This window comes from Odontesthes bonariensis, chromosome 2, assembly GCF_027942865.1.
Source record: "Odontesthes bonariensis isolate fOdoBon6 chromosome 2, fOdoBon6.hap1, whole genome shotgun sequence".
Lineage (NCBI taxonomy): Eukaryota > Metazoa > Chordata > Actinopteri > Atheriniformes > Atherinopsidae > Odontesthes > Odontesthes bonariensis.
Genome location: NC_134507.1, coordinates 8,058,316 through 8,078,843, shown reverse-complemented (window position 1 = coordinate 8,078,843; position 20,528 = coordinate 8,058,316). Strand labels below are relative to the sequence as shown.

The following is a 20,528-nucleotide window of genomic DNA, read 5'->3' as shown; positions in this document are numbered from 1 at the left end:
TGATTTTTTTTCCACTGAATTTTTTGAAGTTGATTTTTTTTCCACTGATTTTTTGGAAATTGAATTTTTTGAAGTTGAATTTTTTTCCACTGAATTTTTTTAAGTTGAATTTTTTTCCACTGAATTTTTAGAAGTTGTTTTTTTTTCCACTGAATTTTTTTAAGTTGATTTTTTTTCCACTGAATTTTTTGAAGTTGATTTTTTTTATCCACTGATTTTTTTTAAATTGAATTTTTTGAAATTGAATTTTTTGAAGTTGAATTTTTTTCCACTGAATTTTTTGAAGTTGATTTTTTTTCCACTGATTTTTTGGAAATTGAATTTTTTGAAGTTGATTTTTTTCCACTGAATTTTTTGAAGTTGATTTTTTTTCCACTGAATTTTTGGAAGTTGAATTTTTTTCCACTGAATTTTTGGAAGTTGAATTTTTTTTCACTGAATTTTTGGAAGTAGAATTTTTTGAAGTAGAATTTTTTGAAGTTGAATTTTTTGAAGTTGAATTTTTTGAAGTTGAATTTTTTGAAGTTGAATTTTTTGAAGTTGAATTTTTTTAAGTTGAATTTTTTTAAGTTGAATTTTTTTCCACTGAATTTTTTGAAGTTGAATTTTTTTTTTCCACTTGGTTTTTCAAATTCAGAGTCTGATTTTGATGCTGTAAAAATTCGATATTAGAAATTCGTATTCAAACTCTGATGGCACAGAAAAACTTCCATAATTTTTAGCTAATCTTCCTGGTATACAGGTGGCAGTAGCGAGAGAGAGACTTCGTTTTTGACACAACCAGCGAGCTGCGGTCAAGTGGCCTGCGTTATTTTAGCAAATCAATATGTCATATGGATGGGCCGTTTGTCTGTGAGAAGATCCGTTGGTGCTTTACAGATCAGTTAAAGTTCCGTTAAGTGCTGAGAAAGCGCCGCTCGACCAACGGTGTGCGAGCTGCCAGCTTGCTCCGGTTGTGGCTACGTGTAAATTCTAGGGGAAAATGGCAGATAGAAAAATTAATAATGCTCCCAACACCAGTTCAAATTTACTGTTCAGCGGCGCTCCGGAGTTTAACTTCAATTTGCCTTTCATGCCAGTGAGTCAGGCCACTGGTCCGGCGGTGTTGTCAGGAGGTGAGAAAAAGCACCGACTGAGGAAAATGTCTTAGAAAATACCGAGGTCGTTAGCAAGCTAAGCTAGCTAGCCGGGCTCATTCGCTGCTGTCAGCTGTGATGAAGTGCAAAGGAGATAGAAACAGGAACAAACTATGTATGAGTAGCTTGTCGTTTGTTTGGCGGGTTAGGAAAATTGATATTTAATGCGTTTTGGTTGGACTCTCCATTGTTGTTGTTATACTTTACCTATGTTTTAGAGGACCATATTTCAAAACATTTACTGTTAAAGTCTGGTGTTTGGCTGCTTCCGCTTTCCATCCACATTAGTTAACTAGCATGTCTTTTACAGACTTTTGAGGAAGCGACCTGCACGGGGAACGTACAATAAGAACATTTCTTTATACATTATATGTTAAAATATGTCATCCTTGCTTTTTGGATGTGTCAAGTGTTACACTCTTCCAAAATTTTCTTCCATTTTTTAATTTTTTTTTATGTCCATCAGATGATTCCACCGATGTTGGAGAGGAAGACAGTTTTCTTGGTCAGAACTCTGGGAATGGACCACCAGCTGCCTCCTCTACATTTAGCTACTTTTCCAGTCCCGTGACCACCTCTGACCCATTTGCATCCATAGGCCAGTCACCATGCCCACCGCCAGCACTGTCTGCAGCCCCAACAACTACAGGAGCCGTTTCCCCTCCCGGCAGCATCGGCATGGCTCCACCACCACCATCATCAGGCTCACAAATGAACCCTCCTACTTCAGCGTTTGGCAGTGCAGTTTACCAGAGCCCTGTTGGGCATCACACTCCTCCCCCTGCCACGATGACGCCTCCACCTCCCCAAATTCAGCCGCAGAGTCATAACCCGTACCGACACACCCCCACGAGCAGCAGGGCCAGTCCTTACATTCCAGCTCCAGAGATCTTGCCGCCAACGCACACACCTCAGCAGAATCCGTACCCCCTCAGCTCCCCGCCGCAGATGTTCCCGCCGCCGGGGCCCACGTTTACAAAGGTAGATAAAACCGACTGGCTCCTTGTCTTTCAAAAATAACAGAGGGGTTCATGATTATTAGGGGTGGGCGAAAAAATCCATTCATGTACATATCGCGATTTTTAATGGGATCGATTTTTCTCCCCAGAATCAATTATATTACGTCATATCCGTCTACAGAAAAACTTCATCAATTCATTACATTAAGTTATGTTAAGACTAGCCCACATTTGTGCTATGTGGACATTTGAATTCATTTTGAAACTGTAAACTTTAAAAAAAAATGCTGTACATGTTAAATACCTCTTTTTGTCTCAGTTGGAATAAATGTCAGCTGCTGGACTGACACAGACTGATGTGCATCGTTTATGGGAACGACATTCATTCTAGAAGTGTATGATTCAACTTGTTTGTTTTTTTTAAGGAGGAAGAAAATTGCAATTACTGATTATATACAATCGAATCGTGACCAAAGTATATCGTCCCACCCCTAATGATTATGTCATTAAAAAAAAAAACTTATCGCAATTTTCTTTGTTTTCTTTTCCAGCCTCCTCCAGCACATAGTCAGGGGCCTCCACTTTCACCCACCACAGCTGGAGCCATAGTTCCCGCAGGTCCCATGATGCAGTACAACTACAACGTCTACGAACCAGTTCAGCCTCATTGGTTCTACTACAAGCAAGTGGAGTCAAAGAGCGTCTGGCTTCCTTTCAGTATCATCGACTCCCTCCAGCTCGAGGAGACGTACAACTCAGGTTTGTCAGCGTTTATCTTGAGCATTAGACTAATGCTGCGTGTACACCAAGGGCGACCTACGCTACCTGGCAGCACCCCCGCGAAAAAAAACATGAGGAAAGAGAGGGCAGGGACACGAATAAACGTGTTGTTATTTACAATTTGTTATACAGGATATACATCACGTTACAAATGATGTAAAACTACATTAGGTACACCTGAGAAGAGCAGGAATAGCAGAGGCAGCTGTGAAAAAGAAACTAAATCCGAAATAAAACGTAATTGCAGTGAGAAAGGTATGCGTGGGGTTACTACACTATTGTATTGAAGCACTCGACACGGCAATTGCAACAGTCTCAGGATTAAACGACTATTGTTTGGATAGGAACCAAAGTTTACACGTCTGTTTCCGCGAACCCCGCGGATTGTCGGACTCCTACAATCTGTGGATTGTCATTGGTTTTCGCCGAAACGCGTCATAGCTCATTACCATAAAGTTAGCTTGAGTTTAATCACTGGAATCCGCTCTGGTCGCTCAGTTCTCTCACCCTCCATAGAGAAATAATGATGTCCGGCGCTCAGGTAGCGTAGGTCGCTCTTGGTGTACACGCAGCGTAATACTGCTCTGACAGAACCGCAAAATCGTCATCTTCCACAAATCTGTTTCTCCCAGTTCAACCAGACCCAGAGAATGTGATTGTACGGACGGACGGGGGGCGTTACGACGTGCAGCTCTACGACCGCGTCAGGACTTCAGTGTTCTGGGAGGAGGAGCCTACAGAGGTCCGGCGCTGCTCCTGGTTCTACAAAGGGGACTCGGACAGTCGCTTTGTCCCGTACTCTGAGGAGTTCAGCGAGAAGCTGGAGGTCTGTCCAGAAACACTGACGGCTTTTATGTTGCGTCAGAACACTCCAGAAAATGCAAAAACGTATTCAATCAGTTTTGTTGCACTGGTGTTTCCAGTACTGCGCTCGTTGTCATGTGAATGTTTGCTTTGGGTTGGAAATAACACGCTTTAAATGTGGCCACTTCAGGCAGAATATAAGAAAGCTGTGTCTACAAACCAGTGGCATCGTAGACTGGAGTTCCCATCAGGAGAGACTATAGTCATGCACAATCCAAAGGTGAGCCCATGTCCCACTAGTGTTAAGTGGGGCAGTTGGCCCCATTAGTTTGGTTCGAGCGGTGGTAAATATTGATCTGTTTGCTTTTGTTAGGTCATAGTGCAGTTTCAGCCCTCCTCCATACCAGACGAGTGGGGCACAACTCAGGACGGGCACACCAGGCCCAGAGTGGTGAAGAGAGGGATCGATGACGACCACGACGAAGTGCCAGATGGTAGCCTGCTCCCTCTGTACTCGCTTTGATTTAATCTAATCGCTTAATAGAAAAGTAATATGCATATTCTATATGAAGAGAAGTTCTTCAAAAGTAAGAAGCAACACGTGGCGTCAAAAGGCAATTCTACATTTATTTTACAAGAATAAAAAAAAAGATTGAATGAATTAATGATCAAACTGATCATCATAGGTCAGGTTTTAGGTGGTTTACTGTGGTTTTATAAGTAAAATCCCTCCGTTCAGTTATGTGCATCTTCCTCCAGGTGAGCTCCCCAAGGTGGATCATCTGGTCTTTATGGTTCACGGGATCGGCCCCGTGTGTGACCTGAGGTTCAGAAGCATGATCGAGTGCGGTGAGTACCGCACGTTCTCCTTTAATTAGGCCCTCCAGAAAAACCAAAATTTTATTGCAAAATCAGCAAAATACCGCTGATTATGCGATATTTTTAAAAAAAGCCGCATATTCACCGCAATAATCACATTTTCCGTGCAAAATATGCAGGACTCGCTTGATTTCACAATCTCTGCAGTTTTCTGCATAAAGTTGGGAAGAGAAAAAAATGTCTAAATGAACCAAATTAACTGGTGATGTAATTTATATGCGACTCGCGGCTTGTGACGTCATTGCCACCGACACACACAAGGAAAACAGCACCGTAGCGTGGAGAGACAAAATGAAAAAAGCTAATCGATCTCACCTACCGACGCACATTACTGCCTCTTTTTCATTCAGTAGCAGCATATTTTGCAACTTTGCATAATTCACAAGTTTCCGCAACTTCACGGCATAAAATCATTAAAAACCTGCATATTCAATCGCAAAATCCAGGATTTTAGCCCGCGTAATCAAGGATTTATGCCCGCGTTTTTCTGGAGGGTCTATTTAATGTCATTTATGACAGCAACCAGAGTATGATTCTCGTATCCTTGTGCTCTCAGTGGATGACTTCCGTAGCGTGTCTCTGAAGCTGCTGCACAGTCACTTTAAGAAATCGCTGGACGAGCACGCCATCAGCCGAGTGGAGTTCCTGCCGGTCCGGTGGCACACGGCTCTACACGGAGATGCAACAGGGGTGGACAGGTGAGGGGAGGCAGGACGGTCAACTCGATAAGACTTTTGGACATTGTTACTTTGTGTTGTCCGAACTGTCGTGAAAATCCGTGCGACTGTTCACTTGTTTGTATTCATCTGTGGTGTTTCCACTCAATAACTGACACACTGTTTGTGTAAATGTCAGCCGAACTGTTTCATCCTGGAACTTGAGTCGTTTGTCTATCAGTTGCGCCGAAGGAGGCGATTTTCTGACGATGCCACGCTAGCTGTTTTTTTTTTTTTTTTTTCTTGGAAAACATCCTGAAGCTAACAGTACTCTTCTCTGTAATGTGAAAATCTCATTAGTGCGCCTGAGTAAAGCGAGCACTTGTTGGGGTTATTTTAAGCTGCAGATTAATACTCATGGTGCTCCTGGGGCTGTTCTCAGCAGCAGGCTGTTGTCTGTTGTTTTGGCCTAATTAAACTCTGGTTCATGGTTCGGTGTCACATTGTGGTTCTGGGATGTTTTCTTAACATAAACTGTAGAAAAAGTGGACATGGATTAGGTAAATTTACTCCTTCTTAACAGGGCTGTGTTTATTTGAATGAAATCTGTTGGCTGGTGTTTTAAGTGGGCGCCTGTTACTTTAAGGCGATAGTGTGGCAGTGTAATTTAGAAACACTGTAATTACCCCCAAACTCTCCTGACTAATCATACCATCACACTGGGTATCCCTGACGATTCATCTCTGAATTCTTGTGCTCCTGTGTAGGAGGATAAAGAAGATCACCTTGCCCAGCACTGGGCGTTTACGTCACTTTACAAACGAGACTTTGTTAGATGTGCTTTTCTACAACAGTCCCACTTACTGCCAGACCATCATGGACACAGTTTCTCTAGAGATGAACAGACTTTATGCCCTGTTTATGGAGAGGAACCCAGACTACAGAGGAGCAGTATCAGTGGCCGGACACAGCTTGGGTATGAAACCAGTTCACTACCTGCGAGACCACCAGTTCATGACGTCTTCACCCTTTTCACCCGTATTGTCCTTTATTCGTCTCTGTGCTTGCAGGCTCCCTGATTCTCTTTGACCTGCTTTCTAATCAGAAGACTGTCTCTCCTGGGATGGTTATACCAGCCGTACCCACTGCCAATGGAGACACCAAACAGGTCAGCCACCAGCTAATAAGCGTGCGCTCAAATATGCTACCGTAAGTCAAATGTGTTTACTTTTTTGGCATCCAGAGGTTGCTGAAAGTGATACTCCGGAGTAGATTCAACCTGGGGTCATTTGAACCGTGATATCCAGCCAAGTAGCCCACCCGCAGTTTTTTCGATATTGGCTGAACATCAGCTGAGTTACTGAGTTATCCCGAATAGCTTCGTACAAGGGTTAATGGATCCTGGTCCGTATCTCCAAAATTACCACACTAAAATCACATGCCATGACACCAAACTTCTACAGTAGTACAAATATGGTCTGTACTCACCAAACGATGCATTTGGAAGTTTGAAAATAGTCCAGGAGTTTATTATTATCAACACAAGCCTGATAGCTTTTCTGCTGCTAAAGCTGCGTCGACGTCACTTCAGAGAGCTGGGAGCTTCAAAGTAAGATGAGGGTTGATCTACTACTGTACACAACAAAGTATATGCTATATTCTACATGTTTTTTTATGAATTTTTATGTTGTAGAGTTGTGAAATTATTTTATCAATGGAGAAATTGAGCAGCCTTGCTTTGTTGTCTACAGTAGTAGATCAACCCTCATCTTACTTTGAAGCTCCCAGAAGTGACGGCGACGCAGCTTTAGCTGCAGAGAAGCTATCAGGCTTGTGTTGATAACAATAAACTCCTGGACTATTTTCAAACTTCCAAATGCATCGTTTTGTGAGTACAGACCATATTTGTACTACTGTAGAAGTTTGGTGTCATGGCATGTGATTTTAGTGTGGTAATTTTGGAGATACGGACCAGGATCCATTAACCCTTGTACGAAGCTATTCGGGATAACTCTGTAACTCAGCTGATGTTCAGCCAATATCGGAAAAACTGCGGGTGGGCTACTTGGCTGGATATCACGGTTCAAATGACCCCAGGTTGAATCTACTCCGGAGTATCACTTGAGGTTTTTGTGTCTGTTACCCCCGCGTGTCCAACCTTGGGCTGGTGCTGAAGTGATATACTGTGTCAGTCCTAGTTGCAATTCACGCAGTAACTTGTAAATCGTGCCTGTCGTGTCAGGTGACGGCTCCGGCTACACAGGGGTGCAATGCAGTCACTCCTCCTGCTGCGGAGGAGCAGCCCAAAGAAGAGGAGGAGGAATTCCAGGATCTTGCTGCTGTCCTGGAACATTTGGGCCTGTCTGAGTACAAAAGCACCTTCGATGAGGAGAAGATTGACATCGAATCTTTTGTAAGAATCTTTTGCATTTCTTTTTCTAAAGATTGCTATTGCAAGGAGGGTTGTTCCAGGTGCATTTTTCTTTTTAAAACTAAGACAACACGGGAGTCTCGAATGACAAGAAAAATGATTTGTTATTTTGCACAATAAACCCTTTTTTTTTTTTTTTTGTCTCTTCACGTCTTCTTCCAGGTCATGTGCACCATAGAAGACCTTAAAGAGATGGGACTCCCAATGGGCCCCAGGAAAAAGATGGCCAAGTTTGTTAAAGAAAGGATTAACCGACAAGTAAGTGTGTCACTTGAGCGTCAGCGTAACTTGAACCTTTTGGTGTTGACAACGCTCTAAATTTGTGGCGGTTTCTTGTGCGCAGGCTGCACGACGGGCAGCTCAGGAGACCAAAGCCGAAGTCAAAGGGGTCGGTGAGGTTGCGGTGCCAACACCAGCAGCTGAGGCGGAAGCTGACCCCACCGTAAAGAAGCTTCCAGCGGGCAACACCGTCTCCTCTGTCCACGTCAACTATGATTACTTTGAAGTCGGTACCGGACAGGTAAATAAGTCTGCCTTCAAACACAAGGAAGAAAATCATTGAAGAAAAGGCATCGAAGCTTATTCTAACTCAGAACTGGCATTTAATAATAACTTCACTTACGTTTGGTTCTGCAGGTGTCTGTGATCTACCACTCTCTGGACTTTGAGCCCGTGAATTTCTTCGCTCTAGGTTCTCCGATCGGCATGTTTTTGACAGTCCGAGGACTCGAGAAGATTGAAGAGACATACCAGCTGCCCACATGCAAGGGATTCTTCAATATCTATCACCCGGTATGCAGCTCTTCCAGCGTTTATTTCCTCAACAAGTTGCTGATGAATAAGTTTCTGATGCTCAGAGGCTGCAAATCTGGACTTTTCCTTTTATTCAAAGGTATTTCAGTTAGTAATCTTACGGCTCGGTTTAAGAAGTAGAAAGAAAAACAAAAACAAACATGCATCCTCGCCAAATAAGGCAACAGGTGCTGGGCAAAAACTGCGGGGGAGAAAAAAACTAAGACGGCTCACACACTGCAGGGCTCTGTTCAGGGCAGCTTCATTGCACCAAAGTGAGCACAAAAACTCCTCATCAGACAGCATTACCATCTTTAATCACACGATGCTGACCACCTAATCAGGTCACGTGGGGGTAAATCTTCCAGTGCGAAACAAGTTTTTCCAATATCGGAGCGATATTGTTTAATACCATGATTTTGTTTCGGCACGATCCAATAAACATTGACAAGACGGGCGTCAAATTGTTTGTGGGAGGCAATTTCTATAACAAAGAAGTATTTCTGAAACTGATGTAAAACAATGCTAACAGTGAACTCTTTTCTAGTTGGACCCAGTTGCGTACAGGATTGAGCCCTTGATAATGCCAGACTTGGACCTGAAGCCTGTTCTGATCCCACATTACAAAGGCAGGAAGAGGCTTCATCTCGGTATGACGCAGATTCTTTTCTTTCTTTTAGCCCAGATAACCCATATCAGTGTCATTTCTTTTTTTTTCCAATGGCAAAAGTTCCTGCAGCCAACAGAAAGTTCTGAAAATAAATGAAGACAGTTGGAACTTTTTAAGCTAACGTGCATCCTGGACGATCCGATCACAAGTGGCCGGCTCAGTATGCGTGTTCACACCTGGTGTTACAATGGCCTTATAATATGTGACTACCTGTTATCACATCTTAATTTATAAGCTCTCTGTGCAAACAGACATACGGCCTGCGTCACACAGGCAGCTGAGCAACTCAAATAGGACAACAACATCAGTAGATGTGCTGACCCCCTGCCTGGAGGGAGTCAGCAGTCTCCCCTCATCCAGTGCAGCATCCCCAGTGTTGGCCCCAAAGATTCCCAAAGCGGCCCTGAAAGAGAGTCCCTCACTCTGGAACACCTCCACACCCAGTTCCCCAAAGAGTTCTGGACTCATGTCTACACGGACGGCTCTGCAGCAGATCCCATTAGGAATGGAGGTGCCTCGCTACCGGCCTGTACTCCACTGACCTAAAACCTGACTTTCTGGCAAAGGCACGAAAAAAGAGCAGACGGACAGATCTACCAACTACTCTAAATCTAGGACCATCATTAAGGCTAAGCTGCAGAACAAGTGGAGGCAGCAACATCCAGGCCACCACAGAGCAGACCCATATTACCTGCTGACTCGTTGAGAGCAGGTAACCATTTTCAGGCTCAGGACAGGCCATAACCGCCTGAAACACCACCTATATACAAAACTCTGTATCGGCAACAAAGAGCCGTGCCCCTGCAGAACAGCCAACAGAACATCCGCTGCTGGACACCTGCCCGCTCCACCCAGCGCTCCGAGAGGAAACCTGGCCCGATCCGATCCCTGCGGCCCAGAAGCTCTACGGAGAACTGGAGGATCTACGACGTACTGCCACCTTCATCCAGAAGCAGGGGAATTCATCTAAAAAATGACCAACGAGACGACGACAAACTCATTCGGTGATCTTAACTTTTTAGCCCCCCAAAAAAATGTTTCTTCTAGAACAAAGAGGGATAAAGGTTCTAACTGTGACTCCGCTGCTTGTGTGGCGTCACGCCAGGTCAGTAGATGGTCCCAGATTCTGTTCAGACAACTAAATGACTTTGGCTAAAAGCTCTCCTGGACCACCAGGGAGTTTGGCCTGAGCGTTCGGAGCCGAATGTGATCAGATCACACAGGACGCACGGTAATACCAAATGTAAAAAATGTAAACCAAATGTTAATTTATCTAGACTGTTGCTTGTTTTTAAATTCATTTAAATTATTTCATTTGTTTCTCTTTATATTCTTTTATGTATTTTTAATGCCTCTTCCACTCCCTGCTGCAAAGCTTTTATTTTATGTAAAGCACTTTGAATTGTTTTGTACATGAAATGTGCTACAAATAAATTTGATTTGATTTAAACCGGCCCCATTACTGGGTCACACACACACACACACGTGCGGTGGCCATAAACAAAGACTGGTCTTCTCAATTACATGAGAGAAAGTTCCATCATGTGATGGATTTAACAGTGGCTCTCTATGCGTTTCAGAGCTGAAGGAGAGTCTCTCCAGGATGGGCTCTGACCTGAAACACGGCTTCATCAGCTCGCTGAGGAGCGCCTGGCAGACTCTCAATGAGTTCGCCCGGGCTCACACGTCGCCTGCTCTACAGGCGGAGCTGGCCATTGTGGCCAATCAGATAGAAGAGGAGGAGAAGCACGTGCAGGAGGGTGAGTTTCCCCCGATTGTGTGACCTTCCGTATCTGTACTGTGAGATTGATAAGTTGGTTCTGGTCTGCCGCAGAGCATAAGATTCCCGAAAGCCTCGAGCTACAAAGAGAGGAGGAGCCGCAAGTGAAGATTGGGATGTTAAACAGAGGGAATCGGATCGACTACGTCCTGCAGGAGAAGCCCATCGAGAGTTTCAATGAGTATCTGTTTGCCCTCCAGAGTCATCTCTGCTACTGGTACCTAAGTTTCATTTCAATTAATGACACATTGCAACTTTTCCGTGTGAACCGTTCCTTTTCATGTCATCTGGACAAGTCGTGGTAGGGACACTAAGAGCCCTCAAGAGTGAACGTTACGCTCTGGAGATTTTAATGAAAGTAGTCCAGATAACCCAGAAAAAAACTAACGGACCTCTATGGTTGCTTTACCTCTTCTTTACGTGACATAAAATCCAGTTTCTTCATAGTTTTGATGACACGGAAACGGTAAAGACCAGCATCTGAGCTGCCATCATTTCTCCACCAAGGAGGAATGATGGCAAAGTTCCATTTAGCTGCTTCTGCTTAAAGGTGCTGGCAGTTTCCTCACTGGGACTCAGTCATGACCGACACCTGTTGTTGTTTTCTTTGTCGTTGTTGTTTTGTAGGCAATCCGAAGACACAACTCTGCTTATTCTCAAAGAAATCTACAAGGCAATGGGGATCCATCCAGAACAGGTGGCTCATTAATACACTGAAAACAGGCCTGTCTGAACCTTTTCCCATTTGGTTTCCTTCACATCAGTTCACCTAGACTTTGATTATTCTCTTATTTTCCTTTTATTTTATTGATGTAGCTTATTGTAATACAGATCAATAATACATTTGTATTATGCCATTTGTCTTAAATTAAGAAACATGAAGGAACTGGTAGATTCAAGGACACTCGACATGTTTGATATGACATTTTTATAGCATATATTAAAGAACTGGTTGACTTTACTATAAAAAAAAAAAAAAAGTAACTAACAAGTAGACCAGATCAAATGTTAATGGCAGAAACAACATAGGAACAGTAAATGCAATCTTCTCCAAGTTTTATTTCATGGCCAAAATCTCAATAAATCATTACCATGCTCAAGTTTTTCCTCGTTTGAATTTTTCTGCATCACTTAACCGGAAGACTCGTTTCTCCCATAATGCGAGGAGACTTGCGGACTATCTACAAAAAGCTGATTTGAAAAAGAACTTCAGCACAAGTATATGATGCAAGAACGACCTGCTTCTGTAGTGAGAACAAAAAGAAAAGAAGCATCTTTTGCCTGCCGTATGGAAGCTTTCCAGAACTGGCCTCGACATTTTTCAACCTGCGCGCCAACCGTCTGCACTGCAGCATCCTCTCTCGTTATGAGACGGATGGAGGTGAACAAACAGCCGCCGACACAACTTCAAACATATGCAAAACAATCGAGTCAGCGTGTCGTATTACTTGGAACCTGTAGGCACATATGACCGAGAAATACTCAACTTTTATGAAACAAAGGAATATTAGCAAAGTATTTACACGAGTGGCTGTTTATAACATCCAATCTCAGCATCAGGAGTCGTAGCGCTGAGAGCGATTTCCCCCCCCCCCCCTGGGTACAGATGGCTGCTGTTTCAACACTAGACCTGATGCCCTGGGTCTGCAAGCTATATGCTAAAGATCACTGCTTCTGGCTCTTAAACCGTTTCATCTGCACGTTTTCTGATAAACTTTCAAACACTGTCATCAACACAAGAAAATAGTGACCGTCACAAAAAGAAACACCCCGATCCCCCCCCTAACAGAACATAATGGCTCCAAACACAACCAATCACTGTAGATGAGTTCCAAGATTGTGCATTGCTTCGATCTAAAGGCGAGGTTCTCGAGCACATACTTCAGTGGTCAAATTATATTTCCACCTCCGTTGTGAGTAAGTGCAACTTCTCATTGTTCTTAAACCCAATAAATTAAAAACACGTTCGGTAACCGTCTTTTGTTTCATTTGAAAGAAAACCAAAGATAAAAACTAAAAACACCGCCGTCTTGGACAACTTTGATACCCTTTTGGAATGCAGAAATCCTCCGAAACGACTAAAATCTTCCAAAAAGTTCACATTCAGAAATAAAGCAGCGAAGAAACCAGCTGCAGGTCAGGCGCCGCGCTTGAAGCAGGAGGACGGCTCGCAGAGAGATTTCTGTCGCTCGGGTTGGTAACTGCATGCTTATTGAGTAGATTTCAAAATGTAAAATTAAAGTTTGTCTCCCTCCGACAGAGACGTTACTGCTCCATTTCCTTTTTCTTTTTTACATGTCCAGACGACAAGTTAAATATTGCTAATTTGATCATTTACGGCTGTAGCTCCTTAGTGAGACGTGTACCACGCTGTGAAGTTTTCACATTGCTCAATATTCAATTTTGTACATTCATTTGTCTGCAGCTGTGCAGTGAAATACAGAAGGATCCGTGTAAACATGTCTTTGGTGAGTCGGCACCCCACAGTCTGAATAAAGGAATTATGTTGGGCATTGTAGAGGCTTGCTCATTCTTCGGTTTTGCCCTCAGTCTTGAAGGCCTGCTTGCGTAGGTGAGCCTCGATCTCCTCCCGGAAAACCAGCATGCCCATGTGAGAGTGGGAGGCCTCGTTCATGGCTTTAGACTGGATGCACATGCGGTACTGCTCCGGCGTCAGCTCGTCCGCACACTGCTTCTCATGCCACAGGTGGAACAGGCTCGACACCGGGGTCCGGATCACTATCAGCTCGCTCCGGAGATACTTCCTGTACAAGTGGACGTCTTCCACTCCCCAGCCCTTCACCTCGAGATCGAAACCGCCTGGACGGAAAATAAATCCATTTGCAAAAGGTTTACTACAGTACCGTAAGCCATTTTAAATTATTGTGTCGTAGGTAGTTACAACAAATATTGGCCGCTTACCGATGTTTAGAAAATCGGAGCGATACTGACAAGTCATTCCAAATCCAAAATCTCTCCAGAATCCAGCGTCTTTTTTGTGGATCTGTGTCAAAAACCCAAAACAACATGAAAGTCGGCAACTGCAATATTTACCGATAAAACCGACAGAATTAAATCATGTTTCCAATGTATTCATGCGAGGAGAGGACACTACCAGGTGTCTTACCAGTTGGAGTTCAATAGGTGGAGCCAGCTCCAAATTCCCATAAACTATGGCGGGATTGTACAAACTGAACACCACTGGGTAGAAGACTTTCTTGTCTGCAAAACAGAGTTAAAGCTCAATCGTAAGCAAACGGCACATTTCACCTTGGGCTGAAAACCGGAGCAGCACGAGATGAAACCTACTGGGAGCAGTGTGAAGACGGCAGGTGTTGAGGAACTCCAGCGTGAAATGAATGTCCACGTCACAGAAAAACATCAACACGTCCCCTTTCTTCCACGCGTGGGCTCCGATGTCCAAACCGCGACCCCGGGAAAACTCCTCGTCCACCGGGATCAGAGTGTAGTTGGAGAAGTTCTCCTCCCTGGGGAACAAAAACATGTGTTTGTATTGACAGATGCTTCAGTTTTAAAAGCAAATTACAACGTGCACAGAGGACGAACCTGGACATTTTTTCCAATGATGACTTCACCTCCTGCAGGCCTTCCTGTCCAAAATAAACCACGGTGAGATGAACTCGTCTGTCCTGCTGTACGCACACATCCCTGAGGAAACAAAAGGACTTTTCAAGATCGTATCTCTTACACTGCAGTGATTTAAAAAAAAAAAAAAAACTAGACTAACGTGTCTTTGGAAAGCAAATGAAAGCAGCATGCTGGGTCATGTCCCACAGACAGGGACGGTATTTTGTTTTTTTTCTTCTCACCTGAAGTTTTGTAAGAACTGCGAGAAAGTGTCGACTCTGCCCGCCAACGCCACGATGATGTTTATTACCATTCCTGATGTTTCTACAGATGTGCTCCTGACTTTCATTATTGGACCGAATGGTCTGAAGAGCGTGACGTGGCGGAAACTGCTCGAGTCCTCTTTGGCAAAGAAGAGCTCGTAGAGCGTCCCTTTGTCTCGCTCTGTCCTGTACAGTCCTGCCAAAACACAAAAGGCCGCGCTGAGAGAACGCCAGTGTCGGTAATTACCGCTCTGCGGCCCGGCGGTGCGGCTCTTACCTTCGGTGAAGTGACCCTCCGTGTAGGTTTGCCTCTGCATGGGCATGTCGTCCTCCACGCCATCCTCCTCGTCGGGGTTGTTGATGATATCCAGCGCGGCCTCAATGACCTCCACCAGCTCGTCCCTGCGGTCTTTACGGACCGGCTTCTCCTCTGGGTGCCGCGTCAGCCCCATCTCTAGCTGGTACACCTTGGATGAGGTGAAACTCTCAAAGGGCACGAGGGCGTACTCGCTGGGCAGACGCGCTCCTGTACTGACCTCGGCCTTGTCGATCTGAGAGTGCAGGAACTCCAGCAAGTCTCCCGGCTCTTGGTCTTTATTCTCCCCCAGACCCTGCACCCCAGGCGGCTCCTTCTTGTCTTGCAGGAGTTTCAGCTTTTCACTCATTTCCTGAAGCTCCTGCTTAAGCTGCGCAATCTGCCGCTTGAGACTGGACGCCCGGTTGAGGTGGCGCTCCTCCTGCTCCTGCAGCAGAGCCTGGTAATATTCCTTCCCGTAGGCCTCTCCCACGAGGCCGGGCAGGACCAGGCTGGCGTCTGCTGGTGGAGTGCACTCCAGAAGGTATGCAAACAGCAGGAACACCAGCAGCAGGAAGAGGCCCAGGAAGAGCCAGCGGACCCGACCCTGGAACGGCAACCCACGCCTGGGCATCTCGTCTTCCTAAGACCCTATCGCTGGCGAGTCTGCATCCCCTTTTCCCCTCTGCTCACATTTACACACAATATGATGAGAGACATCATCTCAATGGCATCAAAATGCAATTAGGCCATTTTAATGTGAGGATCTTGTTTCTTGGCTCCAGCTTGCTCCCAACACGCCTCTGTGTGAATCCATGCAACAATCACCTGTGAGACAGAACAGAGTAATAATGGTAAATTATTAAAAAGAAAAGCTGCAGGTGTGCAGGAAGCCACTGACGGATAAATGATTCAGATAAAAACACAGCAGATAATCCGCCGATACCACTTTAGATGCTGAAGCTTTAGTTAACCAACCTGCCAGTTCCAGTTTCATTTCCTCTCTAAAATAAATGAATAAATGTCCAGCTTCGGCAAAGATTCCACAGTTTCAAGGTCCTGATTAAACCAGAAGAGCACCGGGACAGCAAGAGTCAGCTATACCTGGGCAGCTAGCACACGGCGCCTCGCTCTCCACCAAACAACAGCACAGTGGGCGAACGTCACGGCCGACTAATGACGACTGACTTCCGGCTTATCAGTTTCCTTTTCAAAATAAAGCCACTGCACTCTTAAGCAGCAATATAATACACCGAACGTGCCAAAGGGTATAAACATGCGGCCCAGGGTTGTTTTTGTTGATGATCTTGTGAGATTATACGTTAAAGAAATCCCACACACGCCGTTTACAAAAGCATGGAAGCCAAGTCTTCAGGATCCAGCCCCTTCACTGCTTTTACACCTTTAACTGGAAACAGTCCATTGTTGAAGGTCACACAGCTTTGAGTCCCAGCCAGGCTCACAAATTCATGCTGTTCTTTTCTGCTCTGACACCAAATGTTTTCACCTGGCGTCACAAGTGTAAATCCTTCCCAAGACTCCTGTAATGAAAAACAGCGGGGCCCCGAGTTTCAGGAGGCAGAGTCGGAAACTGCGGTTCTTTTCACAAAAAATAATTAAAAACTCTTTTTAGCCTGGCTGGGCTGATTGTTTTCTTTCTATGCCTTCTGAAGGGGGTTTAATATAAATACTTAACATAACTTTTTTGAGCTCATGACTACAAATATGAAAAAATTTAGACATGTGGCCTTTTTGCTGATGGAGTGTCAAGTACTTTCACACATCAATGAAAAGCACTTGTGACAGCAACTGCTTAGTGGACTTTTTATTTTTATTTTTAGGGCTTCCCCACAACACCAAACAGGAAGTCACATTTGGCAAAGCGCTGATTGTTGTCTCCACGGGCAGTCATGCACACAGAAACACAAATTACACACCAGAAAGTTTCAGTTTCGTCCGTTTGTTCACTTTGAGCTATGCGGCTAGTCACTTTTACAGCCTGACAGATCGCTTGTAATATCTGATCATTCACAGATTAATACATTTGTAAGTGAAAACCACAAAAAAAATGCATTCCATCACATAAGTCTTTGCCTTGCTAATTTCTACTATTACCTGCCTGAACTGACAGGTCCGAAGACTACATTAAAAATGCATTTGTAGGTAGGGGACACACAAAAATACAGTTAATTTGCTTACTTGCTGCTCGAAAGCCAGACTAAAGATATCTCTTGGTTGTGTTTACAACAAGGCTTTGGAGAATGTATTTTTTCATATTTTGAAAAATCTCAACCGGATATGCACGGTGCTCTACGGCTACCTTGCCCATATTCGGAGCCTCGCTATGCTTCAGGTTATTTGTACCCGACGAGAGAGTCCGTTTATCACTAATGGCGGTAATAAAGAAAAAATGTTCCTCACCTACTAATTTTTAAGTCCATTCCTGCGTCCTCTCACAGCAGTAGGTTTGGTCTGAGAGCAGCAGCGGCAGGCAGCTCCTGCTTCAAAATGCCACGGAGCAAATAGAGGAGAGTAGGTGGTCGCAGTCTACTTCCGGTGGACAGCTAACCAATGGAAGCTTCGTTAACGAGTGACGTCATCAGACACGCCGAGGCTCCCAGTTCATAACAATGCCGTTTATTGCTATTAAAGGTGGGGTAGGGGATCTTTTTCTGGTATTTTTTTTTTACATATTGCTTGAAATACTCTTCACACCCCCATTTCAACCAATTAATTAAAAGTTTTGACACAAATATGAAAAGTTTTAGTGGCCTCTAGAACGAACAATCTAGGAAAAACAGTATCCAATCATACTGAACGGACTGTTCACGCGTCCAGAAGCTTGGCAGGAAGCTAAACTCGAGCCAGCTTGGCTAGCACCTAGCATTATTAAACGTATAGTTAGCATAAACTAAATACTAAATACGGCAACGATCGACAGAAAAGCGCTCGTGGACCTTCGTGCTCGTCATGTACTCTAGAGGCGTGCCTTCGGGGGGAAAGTGAAGAAAAGGGTTGGGACTTTTTACCTGTGTATTTTCAAAATGCAGCTTCGCTGCACTCAAAATCCAGGATCTCCTACCCTACCTTTAAAGCTATAATGTGTAATATTTCACGGACAATGAATGTCTCCATGTCGCTTCAATGTGGAAACGGAAAGGGCGAAGCTGATGACATGTCCTTCTACATATCCCGTAGTTTTAAAATGGCGGAGCGACATGGAGACATTCTTTGGGGTGTAACACTGTTATGTACATTCACATGCTGAATATAAAGAATATAAGAACACTGCACTTTTGTGATGGAGGTAATTAATAACGATTGAGGTAATACTTGTGAATGATAAGACTCAAATTTATTAATAGACAACGTGAAATATTACACATTATGGCTTTAAAACAATGACCAGAGCAAAGTCAAATATCACGAGCATCGTAAAAAAAAAAACGTCTTGAAACTATACCTCGGACTTTAACCTGTGCACATACATATATTTACATTACTTTACTTTATTTTGTACTTCATTTTATTCTATATGTATATACTTTTAATCTTATTTTGTATTTGAATCTTCCTTATGTATTTTATATATTTTATTTGATATTCTACTATTTTAATTTAGGAATTTTTAATTTTACTTTAACTTTCCATTAATGTTACTTTGCTACCTAGTTTATATTTTGTATTTCATAGTTTGTATTTTGTGGACAGCGGTCAAAGGTCATTTCACTGCATGTTGTACGCATGTGACAAATAAAACTTTGAATCTTGAATCTATTTGTTCATAACACTTTCTTTTTAACTCACTTAAGTGAAGAAAATGCCTCGCATTTGTACATAATACAACACAATTACAACCAAAATTAGTTTAAAGATGTATTTGGGAATTCATTTAGTTAAACCAGTAGGATGTTGTTGTGTCTTCACCGTGTTTTTTTTTTCTGTTAACAAGAAATAATGCAAACCTCTTATCTGCGATGATACACTGCCTGACAACTCCGAATTGAATTAACACTGGAGTGGGCTCTAACTGGCAGTAAATCTCATATTTAATGATCAAACTTGTCATCTGTTATCACCGTGCCTCTCAACGTAAACAAGGAAATGTTCTCAAGAGGCTCTATATTTAGTACTTCTTTCATCCGTTTCCTCTATCAAATCTCATGAAAGGTGGCAGCCGTCTAAAGCGTCACAGCAGTGACGCAACCAGGACAGGTCACCGCACATCACACATCACATTGTAATACTTTAATCACATTTCCTGGCGTCTTATTCTCTTGTCTTATCGTTTTCCTATCCTGGTAAAGTATTTCAGTCGCAAGGGAATCAGTGAAACTGGCCTGTGTTTGCAAATGATAGCTTTTTCTTTTCTTTTTCAAAATCAACTTGACAGGGAACTCTCAAAATTCTTACAATGGAAGAGATCAGAAAAGACTTATAGAGATAGCTATGAAGAAAAAAAAGTTCACCTTCTTTAAATTCTAAGGGTTTTTTTAATGTATTAGGAGATATTGGGGGGGGAAATATCATTACCAGAGGTCCGTTTCACGAAGCAGGTTTAGTGAAAACTCTGAGTAGGTTAACCCTGAAATGAGGGAAACCCTGAGTTTTCCGTTTCACAAAGGGAGGTAACTCAACCCCGAGAAAGAGGGGTAACTCTAGCCTGTTTCACAAAGAGAGGTAACTCAACCTCTCGGTCAGTTACCGTAGTAACAGACTCCATGAACCTAACCTGGTCGGGACCAGGTTTTATTCAAGAAATCTCGAGTTTCTTTCTGTCTCCGCCCTCTTTCAGCCACACACGCCATCTGATTTCCTCATTCATTCAGTCAGCAGAGTGAGTTCTTCTACTTCTAGAAGTCCATTAGATACAGTAGGAGGCGACTTTTTTCACAAACATGTCCTTTTGACAACGATCCCGTGGATGTAGGAGCAGCATTACTGCGCAGAGAATTAAATATTCGTCGGAGATGGTTATCAGACCGCGCATAGATTTTTGCATTTACAGACAATTATCTTTTTGAGCGGCACCATCAGAATTTTGTTGGGACAAAAGAAAAAAAAGACATAAAAGACAAATAAATATTTGTATGAATAGGCTTAAAAAAGCCTATTATATTTTATAAAGGCACTCGTGTCTTGGGGGGTGGATTCCCTCCGGGACTCCCTCAGCCACTGGCCTTACGTTAGAGGTGGCGGTGCTGGGCACCACCCGTTTTACCTTCTTTCTGTTGGCTCAGTAGAAGTCTGTGTTAGTTTAAATAGGCTTAATTATTTAACAGAACATGATATAGATGAGAAGACAGGGCAGGGCAGCCGTGGCCTAGTGGTTAGGGAGGCGGACTTAAGATCAGAGGGTTGCAAGTTCAAGTCCAGCCAATACCTCTCCCTACACCTCTATTCATGGCTGAAGTGCCCTTGAGCAAGGCACCTAACCCCACATTGCTTCAGGGCCTGTAACCAATACCCTGTATCTAAATAGATGTAAGTCGCTT

The 20,528-nt window shown here is 43.6% G+C and overlaps 2 protein-coding genes across 4 annotated transcripts; one reads left to right on the top strand and one right to left on the bottom strand.

Annotated features, from left to right (window-relative positions):
- Positions 1–933: 933 nt before the first annotated feature.
- On the top strand, positions 934–11,987 carry sec23ip (SEC23 interacting protein). The gene is made up of 18 exons (XM_075475327.1): positions 934–1,115; positions 1,603–2,117; positions 2,647–2,854; positions 3,508–3,701; positions 3,870–3,959; positions 4,053–4,173; positions 4,439–4,528; positions 5,115–5,256; positions 5,982–6,190; positions 6,285–6,382; positions 7,457–7,627; positions 7,808–7,903; positions 7,989–8,165; positions 8,282–8,437; positions 8,985–9,087; positions 10,688–10,867; positions 10,942–11,104; positions 11,515–11,987. Exons 1-18 carry the CDS (start codon positions 983–985, stop codon positions 11,594–11,596), a joined length of 2,928 nt encoding a protein of 975 aa, XP_075331442.1. The 5' UTR covers positions 934–982; the 3' UTR covers positions 11,597–11,987.
- On the bottom strand, positions 11,927–17,583 carry csgalnact2 (chondroitin sulfate N-acetylgalactosaminyltransferase 2). 3 transcript variants are annotated; one of them, XM_075475351.1, is made up of 8 exons: positions 17,455–17,583; positions 15,016–15,861; positions 14,718–14,934; positions 14,455–14,556; positions 14,197–14,375; positions 14,015–14,109; positions 13,810–13,891; positions 11,927–13,707 (listed from the first exon to the last, which is right to left on the bottom strand). In XM_075475351.1, exons 2-8 carry the CDS (start codon positions 15,665–15,667, stop codon positions 13,415–13,417), a joined length of 1,620 nt encoding a protein of 539 aa, XP_075331466.1. In that variant the 5' UTR covers positions 15,668–15,861; positions 17,455–17,583; the 3' UTR covers positions 11,927–13,414. The 3 variants fall into 3 exon arrangements, with proteins under 3 accessions (XP_075331466.1, XP_075331483.1, XP_075331474.1); XM_075475368.1 differs by having other exon boundaries at positions 17,459–17,583; XM_075475359.1 differs by lacking the exon at positions 17,455–17,583 and adding an exon at positions 16,012–16,184.
- Positions 17,584–20,528: the final 2,945 nt, after the last annotated feature.